Here is a 22,913-nt window from a genome sequence, read left to right on the forward strand (position 1 = left end):
GCTCGATTTTGTCCATTTTTCCGTCTCGTCCTTGCGCACACTCGACTCCTAGGGGTTGTTCTTGCTCATAAATCATTCCAATCTCCTCTTGAAAGCATCATTTAGGCTCCTCATCCTCCAATGTATACATATCACAATTAGAGCCTATGTTTCATCAATTAACCATAATATGTCATCGGAATATAATCAAGCGGAAGCATAAACAATAGATAAATCACCTAGATTTTGCCTATTATTACAACTCATCCCAACTAGTGATGGAATGGTTGGAAAGTCGCTCAAGCCAATCCAATCCCTTCCCTCTAAGTGAAAATGGGAAGAGTCTCAACTGAAGTACATCCTCGGACACATTTGTTTGCTTTCTCCCCCAACAGGTATCCACGAATTCCTTGAGATGTTTGTAAGCATTTTGATTGGCAGAGCCCGTAAAATACCCACGCGGCTCTAGCAATGTCAGCATCACATTGGTAATTTGAAAATTGGCCGCCCAAATCTGGGGTGGGACAATTGCACTTGCATAGCCTTGGTTTGGAAGCACTCGAGGAGCCACTCTTGGAGGTGGCGGGGAGGGTCTGGAATATTATTATTAGCCTGGCGGCCTCCCCCTTATCCTTGATCGAGGCCAACTCTGCACTACTATTGAGTAGCGAGAGAGGGTCGAAGCAGCTTTTACCCGATTAAGGTCGGGATCGATTTCCACAGAAAGCTAGAAGTTAGAGTCGGGTGTCTATCTAAAGTATAGTTGTGTATGTGTTCCATATTGCACTTCTAAACAATTTTGGGTTTTTTTTACTTCTAATTTTATCAAACTACAATGCTAAATTAAACTAGAATAAGCCAAGAGTAAACTATTGCGAGTTGTTCAAATGATTAAAAGGCATTAGGGTAGTGACATTCGCCTAGGTGGTCAATTGACGGATACTTGAGTCTAAGACATGATTAACATATTTGGGGAGTATGATATAACCGTTGCACGATTTTACCCACTCTACACCTCTTGGTGGTTCGAGTGATTTTGCCCGAATTGACTTTCTCAAGACCAAGTGGGTATGCAAATTTGCACAAGCAATTAAGGTTCAAGTCGGGTATTACTATTTCTAGGTTTAACCCTTTAATTGGGGATATCAATCTCTTGAGTACGCCTCAATTTCTTGTTGGACCAATTTCAGAAACTTAGTCTCTCTTTCTCAAGAAGAACCAAAGTCAACTAAACACAAACTAGTGTTTGCAACCACCAATTCAGCAACTAAACACAAAATTAGCCCAAATATCAAACATTCATAGTCAATCTAGCCCTAAAGCACAAGACCCATCAATTACCCACACTAGGGTTGAGCCACAACCCTAGCTTGTGGGTCTAGATACTCATAATTAAAGAGGAAAACAAAGAAATAGATGAAGAAAAATTCATATTAATTAATTGTTAAGTTAAACTAGAAGATTCAATGTTGAAATGAAGCTAAAATTACTCAAAATAACTAAAATATTTGAAGTCACGAGCGCAGCCCAGTACCAAAACTATATGATGACCTAAAAATAGGAAAAGAAGCTATTTATACTAAGCTGAAAATCTGGACAAAAATATCCCTGCGGGGCTAGTACGGACCGCACAAAAGCATGTGCGGCCACACTAGGGCTCGGAACTTGAAAATCCAACTCTCTGAGCTCGGGCAATGCGGACCGCACAAAATCAAGTGCGGCTGCGGTAGCTTCTAGTGTGGTCCACATGAAATGGAGCGCAGACCGCATTGGGCTTCAAACTCCAAACTGGCACTTCTCTGATCCTTGGTTTTGTGGACCGCACTAAATCGAGTGCGGTCGCAGTGACTCCAATGCAGACTACATTAAATCTCATGTGGCTGCATTGCCTGTTGGCCTGGGAGTCCACCTCTCTGAACCTCACTTGTGCGGACTGCACAGAATGGTGTGCGGCCGCATTAAGCCTGCTTTGCCTGAGCTTGTCTTGTCTTGGTCCTTGTGCAAGTTTCACCCCTTTTGAGCCGATCTTTGAGATCTTGTCACTTTGTTGATCAAACCTGCAATCAAGCACAACTTGTGAGCCTTTTGAGACTATTTTATACAAATTTCTAATCAAAACATAAGCAAGAAGGAGTATAAAATGTATCAAAATCCCTAGTTATCAACTCCCCCAAACTTAATCTTTTGCGTGTCCTCAAGCAAACAAAATAAGACCCACCCTTTAAGAAAAATTCCCAGAAAATTCAGTTGTCCTAAAATGCCCTCATCTAGCATCAATTGGGACTAATAATTGCCCTCAATACAAATGAATCATTAACAAAATTTTACTCTGTGAAACACCATGGATTAAGTGCGACACAAGAGCATCAAGAGTTGACTCAACACATCAAAGAACTCTTTATATTACTTTGGTCATTGTGGAACCCAAACTCACATATTCTCAACTCTCTCTAAGCAAACCTCACCTTTAGAATAGTAGCACTCAGAACGAGGTTAATGGAAAATCACTTATCTCTCTCAAGGAAAAGTCACTAGTCCGGCTCTAAGTACCATATGCTTACCCCTTATGTGAATCACCACTAATGTAAGTTTCATTCAACTCAAGATCATATAGGGCTTTTGTGGAGACATAGTGAAGGCTTTTGGTTTAGGGTAGGTAATGTTTGGTCTAAGTAGGTTCCATCTTCCCTTAAGCACTTCTTTTGTTTCATTTTGGCTCAAATTCACTTGAGTTTTTGAGTCTTTTCACTTCTTTCTAAGGGGTTAGAGAGACACCCTGTCACTATTTCTTATACATTTCAAATCTTTTCTCCTTTCTCAACTTTCCACACCTTTCATTTTTTTCTTTTCTTGAATCCTTTTTTATTCAATTCTACTTTGAGCATTCTTTTTGTCTTTTTACTTTTCTTTCTTTTTCATTGCCTTTCCTTTTCTTCATTTTGTACCTTTTTACCACTTTGTTGTCATCCTCGTCTCTCCCCCCAAACTTATACTTTTGTCATGTGCTAAAGGAAAGATCGGGTGCCAAGAGAGGGTATCTTTTAGAATGAGTAAAGGCTTGTATCATGGTTCTTTGAAGGAAAAAGGTCTAAGGCTCAAAAGGGTTGACTAGGGATCTTATCATTGGTAGGTTATAGAAGTGTTCAAGCTATCATTTGGACCAAGGAGAGCCTATAATCATGTCTCAAGTCAAAATTCACTTAGGATTTCGCCTCAACAAACATTCAGGGCAAGTTATAGACCAATGGCTCGGGACTTGGACTTACAATGCGATTTCTCACCACACAAGCTACGGGATCACTAAAGGCACAGAGCGGGGGCCCACAACCACCTTAGATAAGATTTGAGCGCACAATGGTCCCGAAAAACTACTTGATAATTATCGGTTAACACAAGAGTCTCAAGGTCACGACTTTCACCATCCTAAACACAACAATTTATTTTTTACCATGAGATCAAAGGCAAATGTGCTAGGCAAAAGTGAATCTTTGCTTGAGGTACCCTTAACCACTAACTACTAAAAGCGAAAAGAAAGACGGACTCAAACCCTTAAGAAGGTTGTCACGCCATCCATTATTGGGAAGAGCCACCCAGTTCACACAAACTCCACCTTTGGAAAGAACCGTGGCATTAAGAGAACCAAAGGCTTATTGAAACTGTTCAAAATAAGAAGCTACGAACATAAAGAAGGATCTACGGAAAAGAAAAGAAAAATGCGGAAAGTAAAATGAATATTTACAATAGGGGATTTAATCGAATATACAATAGATGGGATGAATATGTACAATGTAACATAGCTTTATATACAGACCCAAAGTAAAATAAAAGTATGAGAAATGTAACGAAATGTTAAAATTATATACAAAACAAAGATGAAAAATAAAGAAGGCATAAAAACTGTCAAATATATACAATAATCCAAATCCATAAAAGTAGGGCCTACCCTCTCAAATGAAAGCTGACACTGTCCCCAATGCCAACTAAACCAAATAAGTACCAAAAAGAAAAGGGGAAAAGGATATAGAGACACTCTATGGCCCGTCTGTCTGCATGGGCTTCTGAGTGGTCCCTGGGTCCTCACTATGCTCGGGAATCTCAGACTGGTTCCCTATGGCCTGCTGCTCTACTGCTGGGACCTGGGCCTGGACCTGGAGAGGCTCCTGAGGTGCATCTTGTAGCTGACTGGAGGAGGTCTCCGATGGGTCTGCCAACTAGATGACTGCATCATCTGCTCGGGGAATTATCCTCTTCCTCTTGGGAGGCCTCTAGGACTACTCAGGCTGGGGATGAGCTACTGGTACCGGGTCTTGTATCAATAAGTCCAAAGGTAGATGATATGCCTTCATCCTGTCAACCTCAACCCTCAGCTCCTTTACGGACTCCTTGGAAGCCCGCGTCTTCCTCAACTTCTTGTGCTCCTTAGTAAGCTCCTTGAGAGCCTTGCTGTGTGAATCAACAGCATCCGTGAGCACTTTATGGGTGTCAAGGATTTTCTTTTGGTTGGCCAGAATCTCCTTGAGGGTATTCTCGATAAACTACGAGACCTACGAAGGCGGAGGTGCTGACTGAGCTTTCACTATAGTAATGAGGATAGACAACTTGGATGAAGCTGTCTGCATCCAGTTGTTGATGTTGAGAAGAGCCTGGATCAGTCGGTGTGCAGTCACTGGATAGGATCGGGGAGAGGGTATCTCGGGATCTGCTGAAGTGGATGGACTAGGAGGAATGTCTGCGGAGGTGGAGGTAGGCTGAGTAGGATCCACTACCACAACTGGCTCTTCAGACTGGCCAGTTGGAGCAGTAGCCGTTCCCTTGAAGTTCTTGCTTTTTGGGTTGTCATCACCCTGCATACTGTACCATGAGAACCGGGCCTTCGCTTTTACCTTTATATCAAATGGCCTCTTTTCAACTTTGAGGTCCCTGAAGTACATGGTCAAAAAGCTGGGGAAGGGGTAGTTTCTGTCACCCTCACTGACTACCTGCGTAATTACCCAGGACATTACCTTCCCGATATTAATCGGGTACCCCGCCATGATCGATGCCACCAAAACTGCCCGATGAAGAGGGAGGGAGTTGTCATGAGTAGTGGGGTCCAATCTGCTGCACACAAATGTTTCCCACCCCTTGGCTTCGAAATTTAGACTTCTTCTCAAAATTTTCACTCTCGCATTTAGCCAGTCGGGGTGGTACCTGGGATTGCCAAATACTGTGCCAACCAGGGACGGACCTCCTCGCCCAATTCCATCTTTGCCATATACAGTTCCTCATCCTCCCCATCAAAGCCAAGTTAATCATTTATTGTTTTCCCGTTAAAAAGCACCTTCAGATTTCGCACATTGGTCACTTTTGTGCCCTTTTGATGTGGGCAACATTGGTATAGAATTCCTTGACCAGGTGCTTGTTTGCATCCTCACAGTTGTTTAAGAAATACTCCCAGCCAACTCTCTCCCTAAACTGCCTCCTCACATTGGGATTGTGAGGTAATAAGTCTCTATCTACAAAACTCCTCTCCGGGATCAACTTCCTCATCGGTCACCATTCCTTAAATTTGTGATAAGCTACCTCACTCACATACCGATCTTGCCACACCTCCGGGTTTCTAGTTCGTTCTACCCCACCAATCTGGGGCTCACCCCCTTCTCTTACTACCTCTTCTCCTACTGCATCCTCTCCGGATAATGAAGTTGTGGGAGAGGTGGAGTATTCATCCTCACTGCCTTCAACTGAGCCCTCCGACGACCCAAAAGATATATTTACTGACGCTTGGGCAGCGGGAGAAGGTGGAGGAGTGTCTCTTAGCCTGTTCCTCTCCGGCCAGTCAGGGATGTATTCTGGCACAGAGTCTAACGATATCTCCTGGGAGGGCTCGTACTCACTCCCAGACATGTCAATAGCCCTATAAGCAGCTTTAATCATCTTCCTCATGTTTTTAATGTTTTGTCGGGCTTGAGGAATCAGTCTTATCATTTTTTGTTTCCCTCCCCGGGAGAATTCTCCTTTGCCTGGTTGCTTAGAGCCCTTCCCTCTTTGTTTCACCATTTTCTGCAAACAACATCCATTAGTCTTGTTAGTATTAGTATAAGTAAGTAAGATCAAAGTCGCAGAAAATGTTACAGACAGTTGCAGAAATCACACAGTACGGACCGCACAAAATGGAGTGCAGCCACACAGAGGCCAATGTGGAAGGCATGAAATGGACATGCGATCTTTACAGAGGTAGGTTTCAGACTACCCACTCTTTGTATCCAGGCAATATGGACCACACAAAATGTAGTGGGGCTGCACAGGGACCAATGCGGACCGCACAAAATGTAGTGCGGCCGCAGTCCCTGAAGATTAGATTACAGACAGTCATCAATGCGGTCCGCACAAAATGCCATTGCGAACCACACAGAATCGACTGCGGTCCGCACTAAGTGCCCAGAAGCAACACTAACTTAGGGTTCAATGTATTTTGATTTCAAGTTCAATTTTACACCTATTAAAGGTCCCTAAGTGCTTGCTCAGTGATTTCAACTACCTAATTCTACTTTAATCAAGAAGTCAACTACCCTAACCTAACAATCGAAGAAAATACGGGAAGAACAAAATAATAGACAAGAAAAACAAAAGTAAAGGAGAATAACAAAATTAAAGCAATTAAAAAAGAAGACAAATTACCAGATGTGAGATTTAGTGATGATTTCTCATTCCTAGCAGCTAGTTACGAGCAAAAGGGATGATGAACAGTGTTTTTAGGGGTTCTGAGAGTAAATGATCGAAAAGTGTAACAGGAGGGCCTCAGACCCTATTTATAGAAAAGGACCTAGAGCCCAGCTTACCAACCCAGTGCGAACCGTACAAAATGGACTGTGGTCCGCACCACACAGCATGTTTCAAGTTTGAGAAGGCAACCCACTGCGGTCTGCACAAAATGCCATGGGGCCGCAGTGGTCCACCGCGGACCGCACAAAATGTAATGCGGCCGCGGTGGCAAACTTCAGAGAGTTGGACATTTCATCCTTTATCAGTGCGGTCCGCACTAAATGTAGTGCGCCCGCATTGAAAACTTCAGAGACTTGGACACTTTTTCCACTATGTCTTGCACTGCATCACACAATCCTGTAGCATCTCACAACCAATTAGTCCAAAAATAAATCCTATACTACCATGGAAATCAAAGAAAAACAAGAAGAAAAAACACATGGGTTACCTCCCAAGAAGCGTCTGATTTAGCGTCGCGGCACGACGCAGGTTACCATCAAATCATTTGAGATGAAGAAGTGTCACTACGTGGCTGTCATCAATTTTTCCCAAGTAATGCTTGACCTTATGCCCATCCACTCTAAAAACTTCCCCATTTTTGTTCCTCAAATCAAGAGCACCAAACGGGGTCACACACACCACTTCAAAAGGTCCACTCCATTTTGATTTAAGCTTTCCCGGAAATAGACGTAATCGAGAGTTGAACAAGAGAACCAAATCACCAACTTTGAACTCCTTGCTACAAGCATATTTATCATGAAGGTACTTCATCTTGTCCTTGTACAAGGACGAACTGGAGTAGGCATGTAATCGGAATTCATCAAGTTCATTAAGCTGCTCCACACGAAGATTTGTTGCAACATCCCATTCAAGATTTAGCTTCCTCAAAGCCCACATGGCCTTGTGCTCTAATTCAACCAGTAGATGGCAAGCCTTACCAAACACCAACCGATACAGAGACATACCGATCGGAGTCTTGTAAGCAGTCCTATAAGCCCATAGAGCGTCATCCAACTTCTTTGACCAATCGGTGTTATTTGGATTGACCGTCTTTGACAATATGCTTTTGATTTCCCTGTTGGAGACTTCAACTTGATCACTTGCTTGATGATGATAGGGAGTAGAAACTTTGTGATTGACACCATACTTTGAAAGCAAAGTGTCAAAAGCTCTATTGCAAAAATGAGACCCCCCCCCCCCATCACTTGTGATTGCACGAGGAGTACCAAACCTTGTAAAGATGTTCTTCTTGAAAAATGCAACAATACTCCGGGCTTCATTGTTGGGCAAATCCACGACATCAACCCACTTTGAAACATAGTCCACCACCACAAGAATGTATGTGTTCCCACACGAGCTAACAAACGGGCCCATAAAATCAATGCCCCACACATCAAAAATATAAACCTCAAGAATGGTATTGAGAGGCATCTCATGTTTTTTCGAAATTCCACCCGCTCTTTGACATTCATCACACCTCTTCACAAGTTCACTTGCATCTTTATACAAAGTTGGCCAATAAAACCCATAACTAAGAACTTTGGAAGCCATCCGCGCCCCTCCATGAAGGCTACCATAGGGAGAGGAATGACAAGCCTCAAAGATACTCAATTGCTCTTCCTCTCGGACACACCTTCGGATCACACCATCCGTGTAAATCTTGAACAAGTATGGCTCATCCCAATAGAAATCCAAACTATCCCGCTTGAGCTTCTTCCTTTGGTTAGAAGAGAGATCACACTGATTATACCAGTCACAAGAAAATTAGCAACATCGGCAAACCATGGCATATCATTCATCGACACCGAAGGAGTTGTTCGTCGGGAAATGAATCATTAATCTCTAGGCCGTCACGAGGCCTCCCCTCTTCCTCCAAGCGGGACAAGTGGTCCGCCACTTGGTTTTCACTACCCTTTCGGTCCACAATCTCCAAATCAAACTCTTGAAGTAACAAGACCCATCGCATCAGTCTAGCTTTGGAATCCTTCTTCGTCATCAAGTACCGGAGTGCGACATGGTCGGTATGAATAATAACCTTAGCACCCATAAGATACGGCCGGAATTTTTCCATTGCAAACACAATAGCCAAGAGTTCTTTCTCGGTCACCGTGCAGTTCACTTGAGCATCATTCATTGTCTTGCTCGCATAGTACACCGGATGAAACATTTTGTTCACTCTTTGACCCAAAACCTCCCCAACCGCAACATCGCTCGCATTACACATGAGCTCAAAGGGCAAGCTCGAATTAGGTGCGGTAATGATAGGAGTGGTGGTCAACTTATGCTTGAGAAGTTAAAAGGCTTGCATACATTTTTCATCAAATACGAACTTGGCATCTTTTTCCAACAACTTGCACAAGGGATTCACTACCTTCGAAAAGTATTTGATAAATCTCTGGTAGAACCCCGCATGCCCAAGAAAATTTCGAACTCCTTTGACAGATGTAGGGGGAGGGAGCCTTGAAATCACATCAATTTTTGCTTTGTCTACCTCAATACCATGCTTCAAAATTTTATGCCCAAGAAATATGCCCTCTTCCACCATAAAGTGGTATTTCTCCCAATTGAGAACAAGATTGGTTTCTTCACAACGGGACAAAACTCTATCAAGATTCTTCAAGCATTCATCAAATGAGTCTCCCACAACACTAAAGTCGTCCATGAATACCTCCAAAATGTCTTCCACCATATAAGTGAAAATGGCCATCATACACCGCTAAAATGTAGCCGGTGCATTACACAACCCAAAAGGCATCCTCGAAAAGGCAAAGGTGCCATATGGACAAGTGAATGTGGTCTTATCCTAATATTCCAGAGCAATCAAGATTTGGTTGTACCCAGAATACCCATCCAAGAAATAGTAGAAGGCACGCCCAGTAAGTCGGTCTAACATCTGATCAAACTTGCGGTAATCCATGCATACCTTCCAACCGGTGACGGTTTTGGTAGGAATCAACTTATTTTGTGAATTTGCAACCACGGTCATGCCACCCTTCTTTGGTACACATTGCACCGGTAAAGTCCAAGAGCTATCAGAGATGGGGTACACAACCCCGACATCCAACCACTTGATCACCTCCTTTTTCACAACTTCTTGCATTTCCTCGTTCAACCTCTTTTGATGCTCCAAGGAGGGCTTTGCATCATCATCCAGAATAATCTTGTGCATACAAAATGCGGGACTTATCCCCCAAATATTAGCTAAAGTCCATCCAATTGCCTTTTTCCGCTTTTGAAGCACCGCCAATTAGGCATCAACCTACATGTTAGTAAGACAAGAGGAAAGAATAACTGGCAAAGTAGAATTTGAGCCTAAGAACTCATACCTGAGGTGTGGAGGTAGTAGTTTCAACTCCAACACCGGAGGCTCCTCAATTGAAGGTTTTGTGGGTGGAGTTTTTTTCTATTCTCGAGGTCCAAAGATAATTTCCTAGGCTCATAAGATTAAGAGCCCATTCCATGTAAAGCATTCATGCACTCCACTCGTCTTGCATCCTCATTGACATCAAGATTCAATAATACGGCCTCCGATGAGTCCTCCACATTGATCATTGTATTGGTATCATCAATTATCACTGTTGTGATGAGGTCCACAAAAGAACACACCTCAGTACTGTTAGGCTGCTTCATTGATTTGCACACATAAAAGACTACTTTCTCGTCACCCACCCAGAAGGTGAGTTCCCCAGCTTCCACATCAACTAAGGCCTTCCGCGTAGCAAGGAAAGGTCTCCCCAAAATAATAGGAACTTCATAATCTACCTCACAATCTAAGATCACAAAGTCAGCTGGCAAGATAAATTTGTCCACCTGGACAAGCACATCATCAATAATATCCAATGGTCTCTTCATCATTCTATCTGCCATTTGTAATCTCATGGAAGTCGGCCTCGGCTGCCCCATACCCAAAGTTTTGAAAATGGAATAGTGCATCAAATTGATACTAGCCCCCAAATCATATAGAGCTTTAGCAAAATCCGCACTCCCAATGGTGCAAGGAATGGTGAAAGCATCGGGATCTTCAAGCTTCGGGGCTATTGAATGCACTATTTCTCTAACTTGGTGAGTCATATTTATAGTTTCACAATACATAGACCACTTCTTTGTTACCAAGTCCTTCATGAATTTAGCATAACCCGACATTTGTTCAAGAGCCTCCACCAAAGGAACATTGATGGATAAGCTCTTTATTATGTCAATGAGCTTTTTAAACTGATTTTCATTTTTCTGCTTCGTGAGCCTTTGAGGATAAGGTGGAGGTGGCCTTGGTAAAGGAGCCTTGGCTTTAGGCACAACCAGCTCTGACATGTCTATTATGTGTTCCCTAGATAGGTTCACATTAGTTTGAGTTTCCACCTCGACATCTTGAATATCAATCCTCACTTCCTCATTCACATTTTCATCAATCACATTTTTAAACACCAAAGGAACTTCATCTTCTTGCAACTCAACATCATCATCCACAATTTGCTTTTGTTTGGAGGCATGCACATCACCGCCTCTCCCACTTCCTGTTGTTACCTCCATAACATGATTGTTCCCACCCTTCAGGTTCACTACCGTATCACTTGGTAGAGCACCCTTAGGGCGAGTATTTAAAGACTGTGAGATTTGGCCTAACTGCACCTCCAAGTTTCTGATAGAGGTATTGTGGGAAGCCAACTAAGCATCCGAGTCCGTATTCTTCTTCATTATCTGTTCGAACATCAATTCAATTCTACCCATATCATTTCTAGAAGAACTAGGACCTTGATATGGAAATGGGGGTGGACTGTTCGGTTGTTGGTACATTGGGGGCCTTTGAAAGCCTTGCCCCAGTTTCCTTGGTTTCTATTGTTCCATCCACATTGATTATTATTTCCACCCCAATTGTTGTTATTACCATTCCAATTTTCTTGGTTGTTTTGATTGTTGTTCTGATTGCCCAGTTGTTGTTTTGGTTGTTGTTCCCCCAATTACCATTGCCTTGTTGTTGATTACCCCAATTGCCTTGGGGTCTCCATTGTTGTTGGTTGGAATAATTGCCTCTTTGGCCTTGATAATTATTCACGTATTGCACCTCTTCACTTTGTTCATCATAACCATCATTTTAAAATCCACCACAATCATTGACAAATTGCTCCAAATTACCTTGGTTCTGTTGACCTCTTATTCTTATTTTGTTGACAAACATGTTAACACCCTCCATGACATTCACTTGGCGAGGATTTTGAACTTGTTGCAATTGTGCCTTTGCTAGTTGGTTCATTGTAGTTATCAATTAAGCTATATCCTGCCCATGATCATGTAATTCCTTATGCAAATAAATAAACGTGGGGTCACCCTGGGGCACATTGGCTCTACTTTGCCAAGCGGAAGAAGTGTCAGCCATCTCATCAAGAATGTCACAAACCTCATCATAAGGTAGCTTCATGAAGTTTCCCCCAGCAAGTTGGTTCACTATGCATTGGTTTGTGGTGTTAATACCCCGGTTGAAAGTCTGTTGTATCATCGCCTCGGTCATATCATTGTTGGGGAATTCCTTCACAATTGTTCTATAACGCTTCCAAATCTCATGTAAAGGTTCCGTGGGCACTTGCTTGAACGCCAAGATCTCATCTCTCAATGTAGCCATATGCCCCAGTGAGAAAAATTTTGCAATGAACTTGTCCGTCAACTCATCCCAAGTAGTGGTAGAATGGTTGGGAAGTCGCTCAAGCCAATCCAATGCCTTCCCTCTAAGTGAAAATGGGTAGAGTCTTAACCGAAGAGCATCCTAGGACACATTAGTTTGCTTGCTCCTCCAACATGTATCCACGAACCCCCTGAGATATTTGTAAGCATTTTGATTTGTAGCGCCCGTGAAATACCCACATTTCTCTATTAAAGTCAACATCACATTGGTTATTTGAAAATTGCCCGCCCAGATTCGGGGTGGGACAATAGAACTTGCTAGCCTTGGTTCGGAAGCACTCTAAGAGCCACTCTTGGAGGTGGCGGAGGAGGGTCTGGTATATTGTCATTAACATTAGCATTAGCCTAGCAGCCTCAACGTTGTCCTTGAGGTACAAGAGGCACCTCATCATCTCTGACATCATCTACCTCCTCCCCCGCAATCACATTTCCAAGAGGGTTATTGGCGTTGTTCACTGCCATTTGGTACCTGAGTTGTGACACAAACAAATTAGTAACAAAAAGGAAAGAAGAACAATACACAAAACTATTTAGATAGATAGCCACAACCGTTAGCTCCCCGGCAACGATGCCAAAAAGTGATCGAGGCCAACCCTGCACTACTATTGAGTAGCGAGAGAAGGTCGAAGCAGCTTTTACCCAATTAAGGTCGGGATCGATTTCCAGAGGGAGCTAGAAGTTGGAGTTGAGTTTCTATCTAATTAGGAGTTGTGTATGTGTTCCAAATTACACTTCTAAACATTTTTGGGTTTTTGTTTTACTTCTAATTTTATCAAACTACAATGCTAAATTAAACTAGAATAAGCTAAGAGTAAACTATTGCGAGTTGTTCAAATAGTTAAAAGGCACTAGGGTAGTGACTTTCGCCTAGGTGGTCAATTGACGGATACTTGAGTCTAAGGCATAATTAACATATTTGGGGAGTATGATATAATCGTTGCACAATTTTACTCACTCTACACCTCTCGGTGGTTCGAGTAATTTTGCACGAATTGATTTTCTCAAGACTAATTGGGTATGCAAATTTGCACAAGCAATTAAGGTTCAAGTTGGGTATTACTATTTCTAGGTTTAACCCTTTAATTGGGGCTATCAATCTCTTGAGTATGCCCTAATTCCTTGTTGGACCAATTTCAGAGACTTAGGTTCTCTTTCTCAAGAATAACCAAAGTCAACTAAATACAAACTAGTGTTTGCAACCACCAATTCAGCAATTAAATACGAAATTAGCCCAAATATCAAACACTCATAGTTAATATAGCCCTAAAACACAAGACCCATCAATTACCCACACTAGGGTTGAGCCACAACCTTAGCTTATGGGTCTAGCTACTCATAATTAGAGAAGAAAACAAAGAAATAGATGAAGAAAAACTCATATTAATTAATTGCTAAGAAAAACTGGAAGATTCAATGTTGAAATGAAGCTAAAATTACTCAAAATAGCTAAAATATTCGAAGTCACGAGCGCAGCCCAGTACCAAAACTATCTGATGACCTAAAAATGGGAAAAGAAACTATTTATACTAAGCTAAAAAATCTGGACAAAAATACCCCTGCGGGGCTAGTGCGGACCGCACAAAATCACGTGCTGCCGCACTAGGGCTTGGAACTTGAAAATTCAACTCTCTGAGCTCGGGCAATGCGGACCAAACAAAATCGAGTGAGGTCATGGTGGCTTCTAGTGCGGTCCGCATGAAATGGAGCGTGGACCGAATTGGGCTTCAAACTCCAACCTAGCACTTCTGTGATCCTTGGTTCTACGGACCACACTAAATCGAGTGCGGCTGCAGTGACTCCAATGCGGACCGCATTAAATCTCATGCGGCTGCATTGCCTGTTGGCCTGGAAGTCCACCTCTCTGAACCTCACTTGTGCGGACCGCACAGAATGGTGTGCGACCGCATTGACCATATTTTGCCTCAGCTTGTCTTGTCTTGGTACTTGTGCAAGTTTCACTCCTTTTTGAGTCGATCTTTGACATCTTGTCACTTTGTTGATCAAACCTGCAATCAAGCACAACGTGTGAGCCTTTTGGGACTATTTTGTACAAATTTATAATCAAAACATAATCAAGAAGGAGTATAAAATGTATCAAAATCCCTAGTTATCAATCCTTGAGGCACAATAGGGACCTCATCTTCAACATTGTCATCTACTTCCTCCCCCGGCGTAAGATCTCCAAGGTGCGTTGTTTAAGTTTGCTGCCATTTTGTACCTGAAGTTGTGACACACACAAATTAGTAATACGGAAGGAAAGAAGAGCAATACACAAAACTATTTAGATAGATAGCCAGAATCGTTAGCTCCTCGGCAACGGTGCCAAAAAGTGATCGAGGCCAACCCTGTACTACTATGAAGTAGCAAGAGAGGTCGAAGCAGCTTTTACCCGAGAATATTGGGATCGATTTCCACAGGGAGCTAGATATTGGAGTTGAATTTCTATCTAAATGAGAGTTGTGTAATTGAACCTAATTGCACTTCTAAATATTATTTGTTTTCATTTTACTTCTAATTTTATATTACTACGATGCTAAATCAAGCTAAGTAAAGCTAAGATTAAACTATTGAGAGTTGATCAAATAGATAAAAGGCACTAGGGTAGTGACTTTCTCCTAGGTGGTTAATTGACGGATTCTTAAGTCTAAGGCTAGATTGTCACATTTGGGGAATATGATATAACCATTGCACGATTTTACTCACTCTATACCTCTCGGTAGTTCGAGTGATTTTGCCCGAATTGACTTTCTCAAGACCAATTGGGTATGCAAATTTGTGCAAGCAATTGAGGTTCAAGTCGGGTATTACTATCTCTAGGTTTAACCCTTTAATTGGGGCTATCAATCTCTTGAATACGCCCCAATTCCTTGTTGGACCAATTTCATGGACTTAGGCTCTCTTTCTCAAGAAGAGCCAAAGTCTACTAGGCATAAACTAGTATTTGCAACCACTAAGTCAACATTAATCTTTGCGGACTGCACAAAATGGTGTGCGGACGCATTGGTCCTGTTTAATTGAGCTTGGTCTTGGTCTTGGTCTTGGTACTTGTGCAAGTTTTACTCCTTTTTAAGCTGGTTTTTGACACCTTATCACCCTGTTGATCAAACCTGCAATCAAATACAACTTGTGAGCCTTTGGGATTATTTTGTACACATTTCTAATCAAAATTCAAGCAAGAAGGAGTGTAAAATGCATCATAATCCCTAGTTATCACTGGCTGTTTTTTTGCACTAAAAAATAACATGTTTTTCTTCCTTGAATTTCGCCTACCCGAAGTTCTCTATTTCCGGTTTTTATTTGGGTAACACAGTAGAAGTCTATGGAAGGTTGTTGAGGTCTTGTAATTCTGGAATTGGAGAAGGATATCGATTTGCTTTGTTCACGCTTCAAGAGGTAACTCGTATAATCTCCGTATGTGCTAATTGTTTAATTTATACGTGAATATGATATTGTGATTGCTTCCGCTATGATATATAATTCAACAATTGGTATCAGAGCCTACTCACGTCTAATTAAATGATTAGGATGACAATAAAATTACTGTCATGATAATATGCAAGTTTTGAATTACCTGCAAAGATTGGTTTTGAATTCTGTAAAACTGCATTGTTCTTAACATGAATATTTGTTCTGAGTATTATGATTTTCTGAAAATTATGTAATATCACCTCAAAGTTTATGATATTTGATTAGAATAATCTGAAAATTACATTGTTCCATGAAAAACGCAAAAGTCACTATTTGGCCGAATTAGGTCAGAAAATCGGAGGTCAACATGTTGATGGACTCCGATTGACCTGAAACTTGGCAGGTCCATGAGAAACAACCCAGTGAGAAATACACATGAGCTTTGTCATGTTATAAGTCGTTTTTTGGGCTTTCGGGGCCGTTTAGATGGTGTTTTGGACATTTTATTGATTTTCTGAAAAAATTTCAAAAACTTTTTTGAGTTGTTTTTAATCCAGTGGTGGTAGGGATCGTTTACTATGGACTACAAGGTTAAAATACTAGTGATAAAATGTTTTTACACGTTGACGTAGGTCTTCTTCCATATCAGATAAACTCATTATGGATAATCACTAGGTTATACTAGTTGTTGATTACTTGTATTCACTCTCCATCTGAGTATGCATGTTGGTTCAATGGAGCTAGTATATTTATTGAATGTTGATATTCACTTGACTTAAATTAACAGTTTACTCTCCATCTGAGTATGGCCTATCTAAATTCATGGAGTGAATAATCTGTCATTATATATGTATATTGCAAGAATAACCTTTTTCCCATTGAAATTTGTTGTTCAAGGTGCATAGATTATATATATGTAGTGTGTTTTGAGTTTTAGCATTCAAATAAACATGACTGATTTTGATCTATTTAATGAAATTGTCTCCTAGATTAACAATGACTGCTTTCAATCCCCTTACTGCTATTCTTACTCAAAACAAACTTGAGGGTCCGAATTATGTTGATTGAAAATGAAACTTAGACACTGTCCTAATTGATGAAGAGTACAAATTTGTACTCGATGGGGTGTGTCCAGAAAACCCTGGAGATGATGCTATGGATGATGAACAAAAGGTTTACCAGAAATGGGTCAAGGCTGATGAGATGGCGCGGTGTAACATTCTGGCATCTATGTCAAATGTTCTGCAATATCAGCATCAGTCAATGGAGTCTGCTTATGACATTCTGGAAAATCTCAAAGAAATGTTTGGAGATCAGAATCGTGGGGCTAAGCAGACTGCCATGAAAGCTCTTCTAAATACCAAAATGGTTGAAGTTCATCGGTTAGGGATCATGTTCTGAAGATGATGAGTCTTCTGAATGAACTGAAGGTCCTTGGAGCTAACATTGATAAGGATACGCAGGTTGAAATGATCATGCAGACTCTGTCTGCTAGTTTTCAGCAGTTTCGCATAAATTATAACATGAACAAAATGGATTTGTCACTTGCAAAATTGCTGAATGAGTTGCAGTCAGTAGAGACTATTATCAAGCAACAAGCTCCTCCTGTGGCATTGAATTTTGAGGCAGGTTCTGCTTCTAAGTTGAGTGGAGGTCAGAAGAAGAAAAAGACTCAAAAATCCTCTGTTGGTGGCGCAACTGCTGGTGTGAAAAAGGCTAAGGGCAAGTGCTATCACTGCAAGTAGCCTGGGCATCATAAAAAGCAGTGACCGACTTATTTGACCAAACTAAAAAATAAACCGGGGGTTTTAGGTAACGCGGCGGCTAAGTAGAGGAAAAATCAATGTTTATCAAGCAGATGGTTCATCAGCCCCAGCTTTAGCAATAGAAAACATTAGTATTTCGTTTGGTAGTGGTAGAGTTTTAGCTTTAAAAGACACATTATATGTACCTTCCATTAGAAGGAATTTAAATTCGGTTTCTAGCTCTATAAGAGATGGTTATGACATTAATTTTTATGATATTGATAAATGTGTTATTACTCATGATAAATGTTATCTCTCTTCGGCTACATTGATTAATGGTCTTTTGTTGTTGACTTTATTCCTAAACCGTTACAACCTAAAGAACTAGATTATGTTGATTTACCAAGTAAGAGAAAACGTTCTTCTGAATTGAGTGAAACATATTTATGGCACTTGCATTTGAGTCATATAAATCTAAACAGAATTTCAAGGTTGGTCAAGGATGGACCTTTAAGTTCATTGACATTGGAGGCACTACCAACTTGTGAATCTTGAAAAATGACAAAATGAAATTTCCCCTCAAAAGGAAATCGAGCAAGCGATAAATTAGAGTTAATTCATTCTGATTTGTGTGGTCCAATGAATGTCCAAGGAAGAGGTGGTTTTGAGTATTTTATGACTTTCACAGATGATTACTCAAAATATGGATATATTTATTTGTTGCGTCGAAAGTCTGAATGTTTTGAAAAGTTCAAAGAATTTAAGACTGAGACTGAAAAGTGACATAATAAATATATCAAGACACTACGATCTGATCATGGTGGGGAGTACCTCTGCGGATTTTCATTGGTTATTTATCAGAATATGGAATTACATATCAATTATCTGCACCTGGAACTCCACAACAAAATAGTGTAGCTGAAAGAAGAAATAGGACTCTTATGGAAATGGTTAGATCAATGATGAGTTATTCCGATTTGCCTTCGTTTTTTTGGGGACATGCCTTAGAAACAATGAATTACGTTCTAAACTTAGTTCCTTCAAAGTCAGTACCTTTGACACCTACAGAATTATGGACTGGGCGCAAGCCTAGTCTGCGGCATATTCGAGTTTAGGGTTGTCTGACACATGTGCTAAAAGGGAAAACGGATAAATTGGAGGCAAGAATGGATGTATGCGTGTTTGTAGGTTATCCAAAAGGGACGAAAGGTGGTTTATTCTATTGTCCTAAAGAGAAAAGGGTAGTAATTGCTAGCACAAATGCCAAGTTTCTTGAAGAGGATTATTTGATGAATCGTGTTCCTAGAAGTAAACTAGTCTTACCGGAACTTAGCAAAGGAATGGAAACTCAGTCATCTGAAAACAAAACGACAAGATCCAAACCCCAGAAGTTGATTTTGACATACCATTGCATTTTTGTAGTGGGAGAAATATCAATAGACTTAATGTCCCACAAGAACAAGTGCCCGAATTCATACTACCACAAAGTAGTGGGAGTCATGTGGAGTAGACTGCACAACAGGAAGAAGTAGTTGATATCAATGTGGATAGCATGGAGACTCAGGTTCCTGATGATGATGTGGTTCAACCACAAAATCAAAATGATGTAGTTGCAACTGATGTAGTGCGTAGTCATAGTGGGAGAGAAATTAGACAGCCAGTTTGTTATACGCTCTTGGGAGAATCATATGATAGGATCTCTGAGGAGCCTATCTCCGAACCTGTCAATTACAACCAAGCACTATATTATAAGGATGCTGATAAGTGGGTTGCTGCTATGAAATCAGATGTGGAGTCTATGTACTCTAATCAAGTCTGGGATTTTGTAGAACCAGCTGATGAGGTTAAACCCATTGGATGCAAGTCCATCTATAAGAAAAAGAGAGGTGTAGACGGAAAAGTACAAACTTTTAAGGTAATGCTTGTAGCGAAAGGGTTTACTCAGAAAGAAGGGATTGATTATGAGGAAACTTTCTCGATGGTAGCCATGCTTAAGTCTATAAGGATTCTCTTATCCATTGCTGCTCATTATGATTATGAGATTTGGCAAATGGATGTCAAGATAGCTTTCCTTAATGGAAGTCTTGATTAGTGTATCTATATGATGCAACCAGACGGTTTCATGGAAAGTGGCAAGGAACACATGTTGTGTAAGATTAAAAGGTCCATTTACGGACTAAAACAGGCATCTAGGGCATGGAACACTTGTTTTGACAAGGAGATCAAAACTTTTGGTTTTGATCAGTGTCTTAACGAGTCTTGTGTATACAAAAAATGGGATGGGGACAAAGTGGCATTTTTAATCTTGTATGTAGATGACATATTGCTCATAGGAAATAATGTGGGCATGGTGGATTCAGTTAAACAATGGTTGTCCATGCACTTCGATGTGAAAGATTTGGGAGAAGCGGCTCATATCCTTGGGATCAAGCTCTTGCGAGTTAGGCTTATCCCAGGCTCTTTATATTAAAACAATACTCTCCAAGTTTAGCATGCATGATTCCAAGAAAGGATTTCTCCCTTTCAGGCATGGAGTTTCTCTATCTAAAGATCAGTCTCTAAAACTGATGAAGAGATAGAAAAGATGAAGGTGGTCCCCTATGCATCTGCTGTAGGGAGTCTGATGTATGCTATGCTATATACTAGACCTGATATCTGCTTTGCCGTTGGCGTTGTTAGCAGATTTCAGTCTAATCCTGGAAGAAAGCATTGGACAATGATTGAGCATATAATCAAGTACCTGAAAAGGACTAGGGATTACATGCTAGTCTACCATTCAGATGAATTTGTGCCTATTGGGTACACTGATTCAGATTTCCAATCAGATAAAGATTTTAGAAAGTCTACCTCAGGAAATGTGTTTACTCTGGGAGGTGGAGCCATAAGTTGGAGGAGCATCAAGCAAACTTGTGTTGCTGATTCCACCATGGAAGCCAAATATGTGGCTGCCTCTAAGGCAGCCAAAGAGGCGGTTTTGCTCGGGAACTTCCTAAGAGAGTTGAATGTGGTTTCCTCGATTCAAGCACCAATAACACTTTATTGTGATAATAGTGGTGCGGTTGCGAATTCAAAGGAGTCGCAAAGCCATAAAAGAATAAAGCACATTGAGCGTAAATATCATTTAATTCATGAGATAGTACAAAGAGGGGATGTAGTAGTCACCAAGATTGTGTCGGAGAACAACTTGGCGGACCCATTTACTAAGAGCTTACCACAGAAGACTTTTGATAGGCATGTAGACGGAATGGGTGTCAGAATTGTAGACGCATGGTTATGAGTCTAAGTGGGAGATTGTTAGGATATACTATAAACCATGCGTATTGTTATAGTATTCTTTATGGAACAATTGTTTATTTATTTATTCAATAAAGTTTTATTAGATAGATCATGTATTTGTTTGTGTGTCTGTTGCTTATATAGTAGATGATTTAGTGTATAGAGTTTAGCTCATACACAGAAGATTAAATCATCTGTAACGACCCGACTGGTCATTTTATTTTTTTAGAACCTCGTCCCCCTAAATAAAACTTCCCGCGCTTGTTTTAACTAATTTACGACCTGCGGAGATGGTTGGTTCGGGATTTAGAAGAGTTTGGGTTGAAATATGCTCATTTGATTCCTTAAGATTTTCTTAAAAGGCTAAGTTTGACTTTGGTCAATATTTTTAGCAAACGGACCCGGATTTGTGTTTTGATGGTCCCGGAGGGTCCGTAGAAAAATATATGACCTGGGCGTATGCCCGGAATCGAATTCCGAGGTCCCTAGCCCGAGTAATGAATTTTTATTAAAAATTGTTAAACTGAAATTCTAAAGATTTAAAGAAACTAAATAATGATTGATCATGTTGGTATCGGGCTCGTATGTTGGTTTCAGAGCCTAGTACAGGTCCAATACAACATTTAAGACTTGCCCGCAAAATTTGGTATCAATTCGAGTAGTATAAGTACGTTTCGGCACGTTGGAAGTGAATTGAATAATTTGAAGTTCATAAGTTTGATCCAATTGGTTTTAGGGGGTGAATCTCAGATTTAGCGTTGTTTCGGGCATTCCAAAGGTTCGAGCAGGTCCGTTTCATGATTTCAAACTTGTCAGTATGTTCGGGTGGGGCCCGGGATCCCCGAGCGTCAATCGGACGAGGCTCAAGTGAAGTTGAAAATTTTGGGAAGGAGCTGAAGCTCCAGTTATCTGTCATAACTACACCTGCGGTTGGTCAGCCACAGGTGCAAGACCGCAGAAGTGGTCAACCCCTCGCAGATGCAGCCAAGCCAGGCCAGGCCCAAAGCCGCAGAAGCGGAGCCGCAAATACAACTTGCCTCTGGCAGATGCGGCCCAGCGGCCCAGTTGAGATTCCGTAGAAGCGGGCTCCTTTCCGCAGATATGGTGGGCGCAGGTGCGGCCCAGGACCGCAGATGCGGAAATCACTAAAGCAGTGAGCTTCATTTAATATGGGCTCCAGCCATTTTTGCCCATTTTGCACTCGTGTATTGGGCGATTTTGGAGCTCTTGAGAGAAGATTTTCACATAGCACCTTGAGGTAAGTTCATCCCCCTTATTTCTAAGTTTAATACTCGAGTTTTGGGTAGACTAACACATAAAGATTAGGAAAAATCAAGGGGTTAGAGCAAAACGTAGGGTTTTGATAAAACTTAGATTTTACCACGGAATTGGTTATAAAGTGAGGTAGAAATCATATATTATTGATCCTTAGGTTATAAAGAACAACTTTCTTCAAAAAATTTCGGAATCCGGGCACGTGGGCCCGGGGGTCGGATTTTAGGAAACTTGTGTTTAAGGTTGGAAAATTGCTTTAATAGTTAGAATGCGATCTTGTGAGCTTGTATTGACTAGTTCATGACTAGTTCCTACCCCGTTTCACTAGTTTTGGATGGTTCGGCTCCAAATTGAGAGTTCGGGCTCGTTCTTTGTATTGGAAGTACGCTTTGGAGTAAGGTAACTCTCTTTTCTAACCTTGCAAAAGGGAATTGTCCCTATAAATGTAATAATTGAATAATTTGCTACTAAATGCGGGGGCTACATACGCACTAGGTGATGAGAGTCCGTCCGTAGCTACTATTATGTTAATTGTACGGGTAGTTTAGGACCCGTATCATGCCATAATTGCGAATGTCTATATTCTCTTGCTAATGTGATCACTTAGGATATGCTAGAGAATTGGAAAAGAATATAAGTGAACGTATATACTTGTTGAACACTTGTATGAATTTATTTGAATATAAATGCGCCTCCATGTGTTTTCCTGATGATAATTGATAGTTGTGGATCGGGCCGATCGCCTCGGTAAAAATAGATGCATCTATGGTTCACGTCATTCGACCCTCTGGCAGTGCATAGTTTCTTTTCTGT

At 41.1% G+C, this 22,913-nt stretch overlaps 2 protein-coding genes across 2 annotated transcripts; both read left to right on the plus strand.

Annotated features, from left to right (window-relative positions):
* Nucleotides 1–16,800: 16,800 nt before the first annotated feature.
* LOC107761707 (uncharacterized) lies at nt 16,801–17,205 on the plus strand. Its single transcript, XM_075217796.1, has 2 exons — nt 16,801–16,852; nt 16,940–17,205. The coding sequence occupies exons 1-2, from the start codon at nt 16,801–16,803 to the stop codon at nt 17,203–17,205; spliced, it is 318 nt and encodes a 105-aa protein (XP_075073897.1).
* A 2,928-nt stretch (nt 17,206–20,133) lies between these two features.
* Nucleotides 20,134–20,826, plus strand: LOC142161870 (secreted RxLR effector protein 161-like). Its single transcript, XM_075217812.1, has one exon. It carries the CDS (start codon nt 20,134–20,136, stop codon nt 20,824–20,826), a length of 693 nt encoding a protein of 230 aa, XP_075073913.1.
* Nucleotides 20,827–22,913: the final 2,087 nt, after the last annotated feature.

This window comes from Nicotiana tabacum, chromosome 1 (assembly GCF_000715075.1).
Source record: "Nicotiana tabacum cultivar K326 chromosome 1, ASM71507v2, whole genome shotgun sequence".
NCBI lineage: Eukaryota > Viridiplantae > Streptophyta > Magnoliopsida > Solanales > Solanaceae > Nicotiana > Nicotiana tabacum.